General features: G+C 38.2%; 1 protein-coding gene across 1 annotated transcript; it reads right to left on the bottom strand.

Moving 5' to 3' along the window:
• Positions 1 to 4,251: 4,251 nt before the first annotated feature.
• LOC114221201 (RWD domain-containing protein 4-like) lies at positions 4,252 to 5,289 on the bottom strand. Its single transcript, XM_088018444.1, is given in 2 exon segments — positions 4,252 to 4,946; positions 4,948 to 5,289. Coding segments are annotated over 2 exon segments (567 nt in total). The 5' UTR covers positions 5,146 to 5,289; the 3' UTR covers positions 4,252 to 4,577.
• Positions 5,290 to 17,392: the final 12,103 nt, after the last annotated feature.

Raw genomic sequence — 17,392 nt, 5'->3', positions numbered from 1 at the left:
AATTATTGCTAAAATTTTTCTCTCTCCCTTAATGGCAGTTTCTTTTTCCATGAAGAAAAGCAACGAAAAAGGTCATTTCAGCAGAAATGCTGGGTGTGCATTAGTGAGTAGCAGACAACAAAGTCACGGGCATGAGAGTGCTGGGCAGTCACCCAGTTCATTCAGTAGCTGTGTTAGTGTTCCCACACACCAGCCTGGCGGCAGACAATTTACGTTTGTGCCCCAGTCAAATGATAGCTTTCTATGTGTCATGTACCACTGAGATAGCTGAAGAAAGGCTGAAACTACCGATATTTAATCCGTGACTTTTAGATCCACGGATGCCAGTGCACTCTGAGGCTGCTGGGGGCGGGCAGTAGAGGGTGGGGGTACAGGACAGATTTGAGAAAGTCAGATGAGAGGATGGGTCAGTTCACTTTCAAAACAAAGGAAAAGAGCTGTTGATTTAAAATGCCTAGAAATCCTTGATATCACCTTGCTCCATTACTCATTAAAATTTAGGAAATGACCACCCTGAAACATCTACTTAAGTTCTTTCATTTGTCCCATCCTTTAAATACAGAAATTTGATGCCCAGACCAAAAAGAAAAAAGAAAGAAAGAAAGAAAAAAGAACTTAGAAAATGACCCCAAACCAAGTATACTAGTCTCAGTATTGACAGAATGGCCAAAATACACACTAACTAAAGGTTCTTAGAGCTCTGCTCTTTGGGAGAGTAAACCAGCAAGCCTAAAATGAAGCAGGAAGTTTCTTTGGGTAGGGTCTCATCTCTTTGCCCTCCAACTCAGAAAAACAGTCTTTACCAAGGAGAAACTCAGGCAGCCATCTCTCTAGTGCACAATTATCACCTGATGAATGACAGCAAGAGTCAAAATAAGGCCTTATAGCCAGAGAGGTGGCAATGCTGTGCAAGAAAAATACATAGAATGTGCGAGAAATTTGGCAGGGGCTATGAACATCAACCAGCATCCACAATATTGCCTCCTCTCTATTGTTAACTTTGTTTTAGAGAATTTTCTTTCTTCTGTGTCATTTTGTTTTGAGTCTCTTAGAAGCAGTAACTGTGATTGCATTTTAAAACTCAAACTACTAATTTTTGTCCTGGTGCCTGGGTGCCTGAGTCGGTTAAGCATCTGACTCTTGATTTCAGCTCAGGTCATGATCTCAGGGTCATGAGATTGAGCCCTGAGTGGGGCTCTGCGCTGGATATGGAGTCTGTTTAAGATTCTCTCTCTCCCTTTGCCACTTGCACTCTATCTCTTAAAAAAAATTTCAAACTAACAGTTTTTGTTATTTAATGTAGAAATCGGATTCATTTATATTTATTGTTGCAATTATCCAGGTTTCTTTTATTTCTATCATACTGTTTTATGCTTTTCTTTAATACTTCTTTGTTCTTTATGGTCATTTTATTATACAAACTGTATCTTGTTTGTTTTATCTACTCTAGCATCTTCGAATTTTAGATGTTGTAGCAATATTACTTAATTTATATCTCTTGAATTACTAACTTCCTTGCTGAAATGAAGCTTTTTGACACTGGCTCTATCAAGACATGTCTTTTTTTTTACCATTTTATTTCATATCATCTTCTTCTCCCTCATGTTTTATTTGTTCATATATACTGGTATTTTGAACCTAAGGTGTTGTTATTAAACTGTCTTTTAAATATCTTATTTATGAAGAATTGATTTAGGCCTTTGTGTTTGTTTTTAACCAATTTGTACAATGACTATTTAGATTCGATGATATATTTCATGGGTTTCAAAGGTCACCACTAACCTCTTGATATTGAGTTTCTATTTTTGAGTTCTCAATTTGTGATCTCTCAGAGCATCATTTTTAAGGAATTGTTTCAGGTGAGACATTTTCTGAATCCTTGCATATCTACTGCTTTTCCAGACCAATGACAACTTGTCTAGATACACATTTTTTTTTTTAACTCGCAACCTCAAAATTCTAGGAATTCTATTGTTTATTGATATTTAGTTCAGCAGAAGTAAGACTGATGAATCTGATTCATTCCACTGTAATAACTTTTTTCTGCATGCATACAGAAATGATATGGTCCTGACATGCATGCACATATGTCAACATATAGTGAAAAACTAAGTGTCTCATATTCTCATATTCTGGAAATAAACATTGTTAATTGGTTGCTGTAATTTCCTCCAAATAGTTTTCTTTGCATATATTAGCATTATTACTAATGCAATACTTTTTTCTTTTTCACAAAAATGGGCTTATAGAAGCATTTCATTTAATTCACCTAAATGATGATGATTTGAAATACCATCTTTTGTCTCTTGAATATTATCCAAAATACACATTCATTTAGCATACCATTGCAGCTTACTGCCATACTTTTTCTATTTTCTCTATACTGTGTATTGTTCCCACCCTGATGAGAGCCAGCAGAACAGATTCAATTGCACATTTTTGGCCAGTGAGGGTTTATGTTCCATATTGCAACTGCCCTTAGCCAATGAGAGTTCCACAGGTCTCTTACAGGTTGTCATGCAATCCATGTTATTTATGTTCCTGTGGCTTTCTTTGTACTATTTGTTTTGAATTCTGGAAGAAACTTTAACCTACTCTTGGCTAGCAAAAAGTTTACTGGTGCTTAACACTTACAGTAAGTGCCGAAATATTTGCTGGTATCTATGGTGTTGCACCTGGCCCAAAGAAACAAGAGAATCCGGCTAGAAGTTAAAATGAAAGTGTTGAACCTTCATGGTACTTGTGTGTGTGTGTGTGTGTGTGTGTGTAATTCTGGTTTTATTGCTTATTAATGATGTCATTCCATACAATTTCAGGTAGACAGACTTTGAAAAAATACACTCGGAGTGCTGAACAGATGATGGCAATACAGATGAGAATGTTTCAATGTTTCCCAGAAGGTGGTCAGAGGCACCACCTGCCACCGTCACCCCCTAAATTTGTACATTTCATATAAAAAGAGTAAAAATAGCTCATTGGCATTTAACTAGCATTATTCTTTGTCATCTCTGAACCACAAGAAGCCTGAACAATTTCAGAATCTTCAGAGCAAAACACGGTTTGTTCCATGAGCAGATGTCGTAGTTTCAGTTTCTTTAAAAACAAGCAAACAAATCAACACAACAAAAACCATGTACACACAACCCCCAGAACAAAAGTTGGCCATATTCCGGTGGTCTTGAATTTTAATGCTTCTGTTCTATTAGTTCAAGATATCAAATGTGATTCAGCTTCTGAAAATCAGATTACACTTCTTCACCATAATTGTATTTACTGTGTAACTCACACGATTTAACTGAGCCTAACGTTAGCCCAGTAAAAGCCACGGACGTAATTTAAACTGCTCGTATGCTAAGGACGTGTCTCTACAAGTTCATTATTCTTTAAAAACTCCGACCCGAGCTGCACAGGTGTAATTGGAGGAACACAGCCTCCCCTCCTAGAAATATTTATTTCTAGAAGGTTTTTCTAGGGTTTTCCAGCCGGGAAGCAAATGCAGTCACTGGGAATCACACAGACACATCAGTAACTTCCTGGTTACACGACAGTAATAGGGTACCCTACTCGTGTTTAAAAAAAATAATCAAGCCTGTACTATGATTCAGCATTTGAAACACTTCTATGTCTATAACGAGGAAGATGCTCAGGCTGAGAAACCCACGTGGATACTTGAAAAGAAACAAGACTTGAGAGGTGGTTTTATGTTAAACCATTTAGGAGACCTGTTACCAGACAACCAAAACCACACAGTAGCAGATAAACAGGAATTTATTAAAACCATTGTCTCCAACAATACAAAAATTAAATATTAAGGCATCTTTTACTCCCATCTTGGTATATGCAGCAAAGAGAAATGTTTTCAGTGGGAATCAGCACTTCTATTCAAATGCTTTTGAATGCATTTGGCAGATTTATTTTTATATTCTCCTATTCCACATACGGCTGAAAACTCTCACGGGCAAATATCATGACCCAAAGGAACAGGATGAACAGATACTCATTTACTAAAAGGAAGCAGTTCACCCTCGAAGAATAAAAAGGAACTACAAAGAATATTATGTAAAAGTTCAAATATTAGTATTTAAATTTCTCGGGAGCAATTTATGCTTCAGTAATTAAGAGAAAGAAGAGATGAAGACTTTATTAAGACGAGAAGTCTATTAATATGGATCATGCCGCAGAGTAACTGTGTATTCAGTATTCTGATCCACTGGGGTGAGAGTTTCAAAAGGGCTTCCTACTCCTTTAAAAAATATCACATCCACTAGAATAAGAGCATATAAATTCACATTGATTATTTATTATTTCCCATTTTGTCCATTTACAAAGCTCAATCATCTTCATAAAGTATACTAAACAGTAACATTTCACCTTTTATTAAGGCAAGTTTGTGAAAATAATTTAATACAACCAGATCTCTTCATGAACTTTCAGCTTAAAACGTTTTTTACATAAGAAACATACAAAAAAATTCTGTTTTATAAAAAGTCACCTCAATACCAGAAAAGAGTAATGAAGGATTTTGAACCCAGTTTACTTCTTAAAAGATGTTCTTCCCTTGTCTTCAATTCCAAGTACTATTCATCATCTTTAGAGCCAGTTTTGCTTAAATGCTTCACCACATCAACCCAGTTCCATCCTCGAGGCAGTTCTCCTTTGTGATCTGTTTTATCTGCCAGCTTACGTTTCTGTGCTTTTGAAAGCTGTTCTTTTTTTTCTTTTTTCTTACTCGATGGGGCTGTATTAGGAGTTTCAACGGAAATGATACTGCTTATGGGTATCGTAGAATTCACGGGCTGGTGATTCTCCATGAACTGCTCCTTATTGTCCTTGGCATATTCAAACAATGTGTAGGTCATGGCGGGCCCAAGATTGACCTCCACTGCTTCCTGTAACTTGGCTAATGTGCTCTGCTTTACAGCCGATGATATGGTGTTGTTAAAAAAAAGCGTTCATAGATATAATTGGAGGTGTCTGGGGATATGTTTCTGTCCAGGAAATCTCTATTAAGAAGGCTTTGGGATCACCATTTTCACCTATCCTGTATTGAAATGACACTGGACTTAATTCCCGGAAGCTTTCATCTCCTTCATAAATAGAACGTAGAGCTTCCAGTTCCATCTCTTGGTCCTCCTTGGCACTCATCGCGCCGGTTGCGGGACGCCCCCCGGGAGGGCGTCTGCGACAACGAGAAAGGGAGAGCAGTGGCCCCGAGCCCGGGGCGTCCCCCTTCCGAGCCCTGGGCTGCGGGAGGCACACCCCTCGCACGGCGGACCAGAGTCACGCGCGCCACCGGCCTCCGGGCAGCGCGAAGCTGCCTGCGGGGGGTCTGTGGGCGGGGAGCCCGAGGCCGCCGAGGGTGGGGCGTCGGGCCCTTCATGGTACTTTTAATGACAATGGTCTAGGAAACAGTGGATAGAGATTAACAGGCAATTGGTGACTGTGGGAACACTTTAACATTATGAAGGTTATCATAAACAACACCTTAGCCTAGAAGAATGGGCCTCCAATTACATAAACTGTAGCTGGAATTGTGCAACTATTTCAAGGAATTTAAGGAGCAGGGAGAAGCAATTGCCAGTGTTGAATGTAAGAATGCAACCCCCTAAGCGCAGGGCTGTGATGACCTGCATAACCGGCTGATTCAGCAGGAGCTCCCATTTCCGGAAACTAATCAGTCCTCCTCACTAAATAGAGTATGTGTATAGAGTACAAAGTATTTTACAGTATCATTTTAATTTTTAACTTTATAAAACATCAATACATTCTGGACATCTTTCATGTTGGCATGTGTATAATCTTATAACCTATCTCATTTTTTCCAAAGACTCCATAATATCTCTTTGTATTAACTTACTATAATTTATTGAATTAATCCTCTATTAATGGACATCTGGGTTGTTTCCAATTTTCTATGTTACAAACAATACTGTAATTGTCATAATGCCCTAGAAGATGCTATTTTTGAGAATATTTATTTCTCTGTGTCCTCACCAATGTGAGGGGTTATCAAGTGTTTTAAATGTTTTTCAATTTGTGAGGAAAAATAATATCTTATTGTGTTTAATTTGACGTTCTTTAATATTAATAAATTGAGATATCTTTTCATGTTTGTAGGACATTTACACTTCAAATTCTATGAGCTCCTGTTTCATGGCATTTGCCTATTTTTCTTTTGGGTGTGTTTATAACACTAAAAACTTGGAAATAACTAAATTGTCTATTACGTTTAGTAAATTTCTTTTTTTATTATTTAGATTTTTAGTTATTTATTTGAGAGATAGGGCCAGTAGAGAGCACAAGCAGGGGGAGCAGCAGAGGGAGAGGGAATCCCAGGGGCTGGATTCCAGGACCCTGGGATCATGAGCTGAGCCGAAGGCTTTGCATGCAGAAAAGGAAAACTGGCAGAAGGTAGTGGGGTCTCAGCATATGACCATCACAAATATCGCCTCTCTCCTGGCCCAGGTGGGCCTTTCTGCAAATCACTGGCATCTGCTTCCCACAAACCAGAGCCTCTTCTCCCATCTTTGCCTCTCACTGAGTCCCCACTCCTTGGTCCCCCATGCTGCCTCTTACCCAGTTGGGGGAAACCCCAAGAGCCCACAGCACAACAAACGTGCATTACTGTCCAAGGAAGGTAGATTTTTTCCATAGAGAAATTTTAGCCTTGTTCTGGCCAAACCACTCCCGCCCAGGTTAAGTGTAAGCCTAAAGTCTACTAAAGCGTTTTCCCATTAAAAAAGAAAAATCACTTCCAAGGAAAAATTCTGCAGTTACTCTCTTAAAGTAAGGAGCATAAGCAGCAAAGAGTCTTTAAGACAGTAAGGCTCTCCCACTCCTCTAGAGCCCACAGAGTCCTCTCATTCAGTCCTTTATTAAAGTTGCTGCCACAGTGGCTGTTTACCAACCAGAATGGAAATATTTTAGTATTTTTGTAGCCAACAGGGTTTCAATATTTTAATAGCCTAGAGCGTACCTCATACATGTCAGCCCTGAATGTAGAGATACAGAATTCTAGAATCCCTGAGTTGGGAGATCTTCCGAATGATGCTTCTGGACAATGAACTCCTCAGAAGCAAAGACTGCAACGCTTGCCGCAGTACCTGCCACCCCACAGACGCTCTGCATCTTTGAACTGGTGACCAGTTCCATGAGAGAACGAGCCGACACTCACTGCTGCTTACTGGACAAACTGCCACCTGGTCTTTTCTGGTCATCTCAAGTGTTAGGTAACTCATTCTCATGTAAAGCTGCGGTGATTTTGATTTTGTGGATCTCGCCCATTGTTTGTGCAGGAAAATGTGACTTTTAGTAATTTTACTCTTTTGTTTCCCTACAAACTGTTTATAGCAAATGTCTGGATCTCTATATATATTACACATATCGGATTAGATATTTAATATATGTATTAACATATGTCTATTATATACATTTCTGTTCTGATTTCTATCTTTCTTCAGGCAACTTTCTTTTCCTATCACAGTGCCTTAGCCTCAGAATTTTCTAGTATTCTTTATGCTGTAGCAGGAGCAGATGAGACTCACTAGCTGGGATGAGGGTGCAGAAGATACAGCAAAACCAAGAAGAGTGAAGGGCGGACAAAAGGGGCACAGAAGCCTCACGAGCCCTGAGCACTCCCTTCCCTTGGCCTTCAGCTAAGATCAGGTCTCTCTTGTGGAATCATTTACATGGACCTTGAACACCAGAGCTCTGCGGAGGGCGGGGCGACCATGAATGCTTTGGGGACAGCTGACGGCTTGGACAGCCCGGAGTGACTGGCACGCAAGCGTGTTGGAGAAAGTAGTCCCGCCACAGGCTCAAGCTTATCATGACAAGGTTCTCTAGGGACACACACCAGCTGCGCTGTATTTTCAAATCAGCAGACCCAAATCTAGTATGACTAGGGAGATGTTTATTTTGTTAAATTGCCTTGTATCTTTTCTGGGGCTGAATTTGCTATATTCTCCATGTGTAAGATGACAATGATTATTGTTGCTGTTATTAATGATAATGAGAACAAAATGCAAAGTCTTTAACAGAAATGATTTCTACTTCTTATAACACTACCATGATGTGGACACTATTATTTTCATCTTACAGATGGTGATCACACAGAAAAGAAGAGAGCCAGGCAATAAATAGATCTAAAGTCTCTATACCCCTTCCTCTCTACATGGATCCATGCCAAGTAACACAAGAGGCCTGCTTGCTCTTGACCAGGGGCAAAGCTGTAGGCTCACACTCTTCCCTCCTCCAGAAAGATAGGGGAGGTTTCCAAGTTTCCAATTTCCTTCTATTTTCAACAAAATAGGAAACTCAGTAGTGTCTCATTCAAGCATAACAAAGAGAAATAGGGTGGTGTTTGAAAGGCTCAAGAGAAGGTACAGTTCTAACTCTGCAGAAATAAAAAGGATGGGAAATTTAGAGCTGCCCCCACCCGCCACTGAACACAGGGTTACCTATATATTCAACCTGCTCTGTAGGAAAAGCATGGGCTTGTTGCATGATAGAAACGGCACTGTGACTGCAAATAGTCACAACTGCCAACAACACTGGACTGAACTTAACTCGATCATCAGAGAAACGCCCACACGAATACATACACATACACACGGATGCATGTAGTTTATGTGTCCAGTCGGTCCTCAGTATTCACAGAATCCGTATTTGTGAATCCACCTATTTGCTCAAATGTATTTGTCCCCCGCCCTCCAAACCCATACTCGGGGCACTTTGGCAGTCGTTCACAGGTAGGCAGAGAGCAGTGAAAAATTCAAGTCCCCTGATATGCCCCGTCTTCCCAGCTGAGCTGAACATGGCGACGTGCTGGCTCCTTGTTCCAGCTCTCGTCCGGTAAACCAGTGTCCTTTTCATGGTCTATTTAGTGCCTTGTTATGTGTTTTTTTTGTTGATGATTTTGCTGTTTATAATGACCTCCAAGTATCTGAAGTGCTGTCTAGTGTTCCCGAGCATACGTGGAGGGATGGTTTGCCCTCCAGAGAAAATACACGTTAGGTAAGCTTCATTCAGGCATGAGTTAGTAGTGCTGTTGGCCATGAGTTCAATATTAATGAAGCAACAGTATATACTAAATAAAGTGTCTTTAAACAGAATCACACAGAAAACAAGGTTATGCATTGATCAATTCAAGAAAGTGTTGTGCCCAGAGGCACAGAGGAACCTATCCCTGTATTTCCTAAGGAGCAATGGGTCAATATATACTAATCCAGTGTTCATGTGACCCTATAGACTATAACTACTGTGACGAACAAGAGCAAACTGTATGCCTATATACATATTATGTATGTGCGTGTGTGTGTGTATTTGTGCAGTGCCTTATCCGAATTCACTGAGGCCCTGAAAACTTAACTCTGTAATTTAGTGAGTAATGATACTTGGGGAAAACTGTTACCATAGAATAAAGTACATTTTTCTTAATTAGGGCTCAACGGTCCTATAATTGATCTTTTGTTTTGCTAGCACTAATTTTGATCAGCAATGATTTGATTGCACCGGCATGATCATGTTGCTTGGCTAATGCTTGGAAGAGTGAGGGCACGTGAGCTATACTGGTTTGTGAATGTTACTGCAAAAGCACTTAATTGGAATACGGACTACATTCCAAGCAACATTTTTACTCCAGAAATCTGTCCAAGAGTTTGTTATCTAGTTGATAAATGGATTCTTGGACATAATATTCTGTCCAGATCTCTTTGGCTATGTCAACTTAGTATCCTCAACCAACAACAACTGACTGGGTCAGACGCTGTCAAAGACAAACCTGAATCCTCCCAAATCTACTCCCCTCCAGCTGCCATGTGGGAGTGAAGCAAGGTGTTGGTCAGTTTCATTTATCTTACTGCCCCAGTTGCTCCCAGGAGCTTCCCAGCATCTCCCTGTTTTCCAGTTTCAATGCTCAGATCCAGTTTCAATGCATCTTGAATTTAGGAAAGAAATCAAGTAAAAACAAACAGTTCAAACTAAGACAACATGGATGTTTCCTATTTGATCATCTCCCTAATTAAATTATAAAAGCGGCCAGTGTGGTGGGAAGAGCCCTGGACTGGGAAGCAAGGTATTATTTCCACTGATAATGTTGATTACCTATGTTGATTAGGCAAGTGACTCAATTAGGCCTAGATCTCCTTCTCTGCAAAGGTGGAGATTGTAAAATCTCCCTTTTAGGTGAACAATAGCTATATCCTATGCTTCTAGCTGGACTCCTCAGGATAATGTTAGCATTTTCCAGATCATCTTGACTTTAGAAAGATTTCTATGGGGACGCCTGAGTGGCTCAGTTGGTTGAACACCTGCCTTCAACTCGGGTCCTGATGGTCCTGGGATCGAGCCCCACGTCGGGCTCCCTGCTCTGTGGGAAGCCTGCTTCTTCCTCTCCCACTCCCCCTGCCTGTGTTCCCTCTCTCGCTGTGTCTTTCTCTGTCAAATAAATAAATAAAATCTTAAAAAAAAGAGAAAGATTTCTATGTGCTTTAGACCCTGAAAAATGCATAAACAAACATTACGCATCGTATTCAACCTGACAACTGTCCCGTTCAGTCTCAGTTGGCCGAAGATGTTAGTTTTCCTCCATGTCATCCTCAGAGATCATAAGTATTGTTAATTTGTTAAATCATTCACTCAATAAATATTATTGAGGCCCTACGATGTTGTAGGCACATAGAAAACAAGATATGGTCCCCATTCTTAAGCCAAACCAAGATACTTGGGTGTCCAGAGTTTGATAACTCTGTGCTTTAAGGAGGTTAATAATTCAATACCCTATCAAATTATATTCTTTTAAAATATGCCCGACATTTTAAGCAATGAGAGAAATGGTTTTCTATTTAATTCAAAGATACAGAATTATTTATATTTTACCATACAAGAAATTGTGTGTGGCAAGCTGAGTTAATTGGGATCATGTTTTTTAGTTATCCTAGAGATATTTTAGGGAGTATAAAAATGACTCCCCCTCCTCCCAAGCAGCTCACCCCCACATTTCTGTCCTGGAGATTATAGGCTTTTCTTTTTCTTTTTGGTGATTATCAAATACATCAGAAAATGTTTATTAAGTTCAAAACATTAATTTAAAATATTTATTAGGTAACTTACTATAAAGCTGTAATTTCTTTTGCTTCGGGTGTCTAAATATTTATTTTATTGTTTTTTGTTATTTTTGTAACCTTTTCAACGCTCTTTGTGAAATGAGATAAGGCAGAAATAAATGATTAGCTTGATTAACATTGGTGGCATTTCTATGCACCAATTTAGCTAATGTTGTCTAGTCTGTTTATATTTTACCCTGACTGAAGTTGTTTCTTTTTTTGAGAGGCAAAATCTCCCAAATATATAATCTGCTAAGTAAAGAATTTCATGTTTCCTTTTATTACATTTTATACTATCTCTTATATAAATCAGTGTTTGGCAAAGCAAATCATATTTTTCCATCAGTTTACATTGTAAAGTCAAACCATTTTTATTTGCTCATAAATTTACCTTCAATTTTATTCCAAATCTTTAGTCTTTCCCCTTCATTTTCTTTGCACTTACAAACACTGATACAAACACTTATTTCTCAGTTCAAGCATATTGTTGGCAAATCTTTTTGTAGGGTATTTTGGTAATAAAAAATAATTTCTGTCTATAAGTCATCTGTTTTGTATATTCAGACTTTTCTCTAACTTGGTTTATTACATCGGGACGTATCTACAAATACACAGCTTTGATAAGTAATGTTTCCTGGGAGTATTGAAATACAGAGGTTAAGATTTTACCATAGAAATATTTTAATTGCTTAGGATGTCAGGTATTAGAGAACAAGACCATATATCTATGTAACCCTACTTAATGGAATCACATAAATAAAAAATATAATATTAATATTCAACATGTTATTTTTCTTGTGAAAGAAACTAAATAAGTTTTGTATAGAAATGGCTTTTTATGATGCATGGTTCTCATTTAATTTTACTAATTAGGAAAAAAAACATTATGACATTCACTGTGAATCCAAAATCAACAATTCCTTCTAAAATTTATCCAGAAGGAAACTTAATAGTCTTTTCAAGTTTTTATCCTCATTAGAAACAAAATTATTTGTCTTAACTACGTTTCTAGAATTAGTCTAAAGAAAATAAGATTTTGCTGAACAATTTGGCTGATTTTTTTCTGCTTCAGAGAGTTATTATTTTAAATGGAGTCCCTCAGTATGTGTGATCTTGTATTGTCTTAAAACTCAATCGTAATTAACTTGCCCCTCCCAACTTTATAGAAAGGGGAACAATCCTTACAATAAGACCTTTGCCATTCAATGTATTTCAAAGAAGAGAATTAGGGAAGATAAGGATGCCTGTTACCAGCTGTTTATCAACTAAGAATGTTTCTGCTCTTGGGATAGTTAGGGTGTGGTTGAAGTTTAAATGATTTGTTCAGAGAAAGAATTTTTTAAACACATAAAGTAATCTTTGACCTTTACTAGGTTGAGTCAACAAGTACAAGAGAACTGCCAGTAAGTTTTTTGCTCCTCCTCAAGAACATCAGTGAATTTGGGGAGAAAATGCCACCGGAACATCTATGTATACCTGTGGATGCTAAGTATTTTCTATTGTTATTACTTGTTATTTTATGATAAGATACCAAAGACATGTGATTGTGTTTTGCCTTGAGTTCTATTATAATAAATGTGCTCAGAAATGTTAAATTTTGGAGAAAGAAATGAGGAAAAATATTAAGTAGTCAAAACTATTATTTGCTACTATCAACTATACACCATGCATAACGTTTTATGTAAACCAATCATTGTGGTGATGATGAGAATAGCTAACATTTGTTAAGCAGCTATTATGTGCTTAACACTGCTGGGCACCTGAGGTACAATAGCGCATGTATGAGGCACGGTCCATGGACTTACAGAGGTGAAGCGTAGTGACGCGGTGTAGACAGATCAACAATTAGGATATGGGGTGGTGGGGGATGTGATGGGGAAGGACAGGCTGTCATGGAAGCACAGATTTTATTGGGGGCATAAGGAGAAGGTGGGGGTCCCACAAGACTCTCTGGATGAACTGATATCAAAACAGTATGAGTTAGCCCAAAAAGGTCAAGAATATTCTCAGAAGAAATCTTGAACCATGAAGAAATATCCAAAGGGTAGAATCGGCATGACCTTTTACAAAGGACTGAGAAATTTTCAATACGGAGAAGCAGAGAATGCAAACATGGAGATAATGAAACACAAGCTTGGCAGGGAAGCTTGGGCTGCTCATCAAAGCCACACTTGAGGAGCAGCAACGTGGGATCAGAGAGGATAGCGTCATGATCTGACATGTAAGTTAGATGGATTATGCTGTTGTTGTGCAGATAAATGATGGGAGGGGGCGAGATCATTGGCAATAAAGCAAATTAGTCAACTCGCAGTCATTTGGGAAAAAAGATGATGCTACCCCGACACTAGGGGAGTGACACGGCAGTGGATGAAATGTGATTTGATTGGCAAGGCATTTAGGATGCAGATGTGGTAGGCTTCGGTGTTAGTGTGAGGGAGGTTGAGGAAGAAAGGTATTGCCAAGTACCAGCCATTGATTTCTGGGGAGGCAAGGCTGGCATTTAATGAAATTGGGAACAGAGGAGGAGGAGCTGATTTGGGGGTGAGGGAAAATAGAGCATTTAGTTTTGACGTGCTGAGTTTTAGGTGGCCATTGGATATTCAAGTGAATCCAGAACTTACATATGAGGAAATGAAACTTAAGGAGGTTAATAAGTTGTTCAAGGTTACACGGACAGGATTTGAGCCCAGGATGATCTGGCTCCAGACTCCCTGCTCTTTATTCACTACAGAACTCTTCCCCAGAGACATGGACCTCGGCTCTCTGTGCTCTCTTGGCTGCTTATTTGAATCTATAGAATGATGTCAGAATCCCGCATTCTAATTCAGCTCTGCCATTAACTGCTTGACCTTGGGCAAATCTTGAACCTTTCAGGGTCACTGGCTCTAAAAGGAAGTAGTGAGACCAGGTCAGTATTTTTTAAAGGGGCTTTGCGAGTAAGAGTGGAAGGAGGTCAGGGAAAGAGGGGCATGAACGTCCTTCCCTAGAAAAGGCTTATCACCTGGAAGGATTTCTCAAACCATAAACTCTTACCTGAGCCCTTCTCCTCCCTCCCTATTCTGATATTCTCCCCAGCAAGCGTATCCCTTCTAGTTGAGGCTCACAGTCTTGTCTTGGCTTGTGTCCTTTAGAAATGCTCAGAGAAAAAAAAAACATTGATAACCCAGATGATCGCAAATTCCTTCATGTGCTCAAAGACACTTCAAATGCTGTCATTATAAATCACCTTCCTTAAATTATACAAGAGAGTAGTGCTTTTGCATGTTTTCTTGTTATGTTTTCCTTCACTCACATGTACTTGCTGAGTATTTGCTAGGGACCAGATCATGCTCTAGGCACTTGAGACACAGCAGTGAATAGGACAAGGTCCTGTCGCTAGTACACTCACATTCTGGTTGGGGGAGACAGATAATCAACTAAGGATGGATGAACAAAAATATCAGATGGTGGTAAGTGCTATGCAGAGAACTTCATCAGGAAGGCTGGTGGTGATGCTCTCACAACAGCGTGAGTGTACTTAATGCCACTGAACCGTACACATAAAAATGTTTAAAATGGTAAATTTAATGTTATGCATATTTACCATAATTAAAAAATAATTTTTTAAAATGTAAGGCAGGGTATAATGAAATGGCGTCTTTAAAATGCTGGAAGGAAAAAACTCAAAAAACGAACAAACAAAAAAACACAAAACCCCAGCAACCCATAACTAGACTTTAGAATTCTATATCCAGTGAAAATATTTTTCTAAAATGATGGTGTAGGGGAGAAAAACTTTTCTCTTCTTTCCTTCTAGGTTTTTTGACTGGTCTGATAAATTGACATGAGGCAGATTAACAGGAGAAAAACATATTTAATTACATATATATGGGAGCTGAAAGACATGGGACTCAAGAACAAGCCAGACAAGTGAGGCTTGTGTGCCATGCTGAGCTAAGGAATGGGTTAGGGGCCTGGGGCTTCCAAGGGGAGGACGGTAATTCATAGGAGGAAAAGAAGAGCAGGTGTCTGGTAATCAGATGTTTGCCCTGCCATAGAGATAGGTCATTCAGATTAAAATTTACCCCCAGCTGCCTTTCTGGGCCAGGCCCCCCATCTAAATTTTTTTAGGTAGGTTAGGGGGAGGTGAAGTTTTTTCTTGAATGTGATGGGTCTTGACTGCCTTCAGCTCAGAACAATCCACATGCCAAAATGGCACGTCTTGGGGCAGCCTATTCTGCTCCCCTTTAATGGTGAAATGGAGATATTTTCAAATAAATAAAAGTTGTTCCTTTCTCTTTTTTCCCTTCTTCTGGGACTCCAGTTACACTTTTTATAAGAGCAGGGATGAAGGGAATGCTACCAGATGAAAACCCAGGCCTACAAAAAATAATAAAAAGCATCGCAAATGGTAAATATACATATAAATATAAAATAGCATATTTTAAATCAATTCTTAAGTTCTTTAAATAATTATTTATGATCGATAAAAAGGCATCTACCAAGAATTTAAAGCTAAATTATACATTATAAATTATACATTATAAATTATGCATAATGAAGACAGAACACCTTTGTCGTAAGTTCGGAACAAGTTCAAGATTGACACAAGATTCTCACCACTCCTACTTAGCAACGTACTAGACATCCTAGTCAGTACAACAAGGCAAGGAAAATAAATAAAACCTACATATACTGGAAAAGAAGTAAGAAAACTGTTACTGCTTCAGACAACATGGTTTTCTATGTAGAAAACTCAAGGAATGTATATTAAAAAAAAAAAAAAAACAACTCCTAGAACTAATAAGTGAGTTGAAAAAAGTCACAGGCTATAAGGTCAATATTTTAAAAATCAATCATATTTCTATATCCTAGCAACAAACAATTGGAAGTCAAAATTTAAAAAAATCACTTATAATGGCTCCAAAAAATGAAATACTTAGCTATAAATATAATACAGTATTTGCATAATCTACATCCCAAAGACTATAAAACACTGATGAAAGAAATCAGAAAGGAATAAAGAAGAGATATTTTGTGTTCGTGTACTGGAAGACGAAATATTAAGATGTTAATTCTCCCCAAATTGATGCACAGATTTATTACAGCCACAGTAAAAATCCCAGCAGGACTCTTTTTAGTTATTGACCATATAACTCTTTATATGAAGAGTTTTACATATGAAACTTTATATGAAAAGTCAAGGAAACTAGAATAGACAAAACGATTTTGTAAAAGAAAAACAAGATTGGAAAGCTCATGCTGCCTGATTTAAAAACTTACTATGGGAACTCCTGGGTAGCTCAGTTGGTTAAGCGTCCACTGTTGATTTCGGCTCAGGTCATGATCTCAGGGTTGTGAGATCGAGCCCCATGTTGGCTCCATGCTCAGTGGGGAGTTTGCTTGACATTCTCTCTCCCTCTCCTACTATCCCGCCCCACCACATACTCTCTCTAAAATAAATAAATAAATCTTTTAAAAAAATAAAATAAAAAAATAAAAACTTACTATGAAATCACAGTGATCAAGACAGTGTGACATTTGCAAAAGGACAGACACATAGATGAATGAGCAGAATACAGAGTCCATAAATAGTTCCATACAAACATGTCCAATATATTTTTTGATAAAGGCAAAAAGACAATTCACTGGAGGAAGCATAGTTTTTTCTACAAATGGTACTGGAACAATTTAATATACATATGCCAAAAACTGAATGCCAATGCATACTTTGCATAGAAATTAACTTAAAATGGTTCATAGATTTAAAGGTAAAACATACAATTACAAAACTTTTGGAAGAAAACATAAGAGAAAATCTTCATAACCTTGGATTGGCAGAGTTCTTAGATAATCTATCAATGGTCCAAATACATAAAAGAAGAATTGCTAACTTGGAATTCACAAAATTAAAATCTTTTGCTCTGTGAAAGATACTGTTAAGACAAGCTACAGATTGGGAGAAAATATCTGCAAATCATATATCTGACAAAGGAATTATAGCCACAATATATAAATAGCTTTCAAAATTCAACAGTAAGAAAACAAACCCTAAAAAAGATAGGCAAATGATTTGAACAGACACTTCACCAAAGAAGATATATGGAGAGTAAATAAGCACATTAAAGATGCTCAACATTGCTAGTCATTAGGGAAATCCAAATTAAAATCACAATGAGATACCTTTACATACCTTTTAAAATGTTTAATACAAAAACAAAAATTAATGATACCAAGTCCTGGTGAGGATGTAGAGCATCTGGAACTCTCATACATTACTGATGGGAAGGAAAATGGTATCGCTACTC

This window comes from Eumetopias jubatus, unplaced genomic scaffold, assembly GCF_037043125.1.
Source record: "Eumetopias jubatus isolate StellerSeaLion01/CBP00866 unplaced genomic scaffold, mEumJub1_p1.0 scaffold_14, whole genome shotgun sequence".
NCBI lineage: Eukaryota > Metazoa > Chordata > Mammalia > Carnivora > Otariidae > Eumetopias > Eumetopias jubatus.
This window is presented reverse-complemented; position numbering and strand designations above follow the sequence as displayed.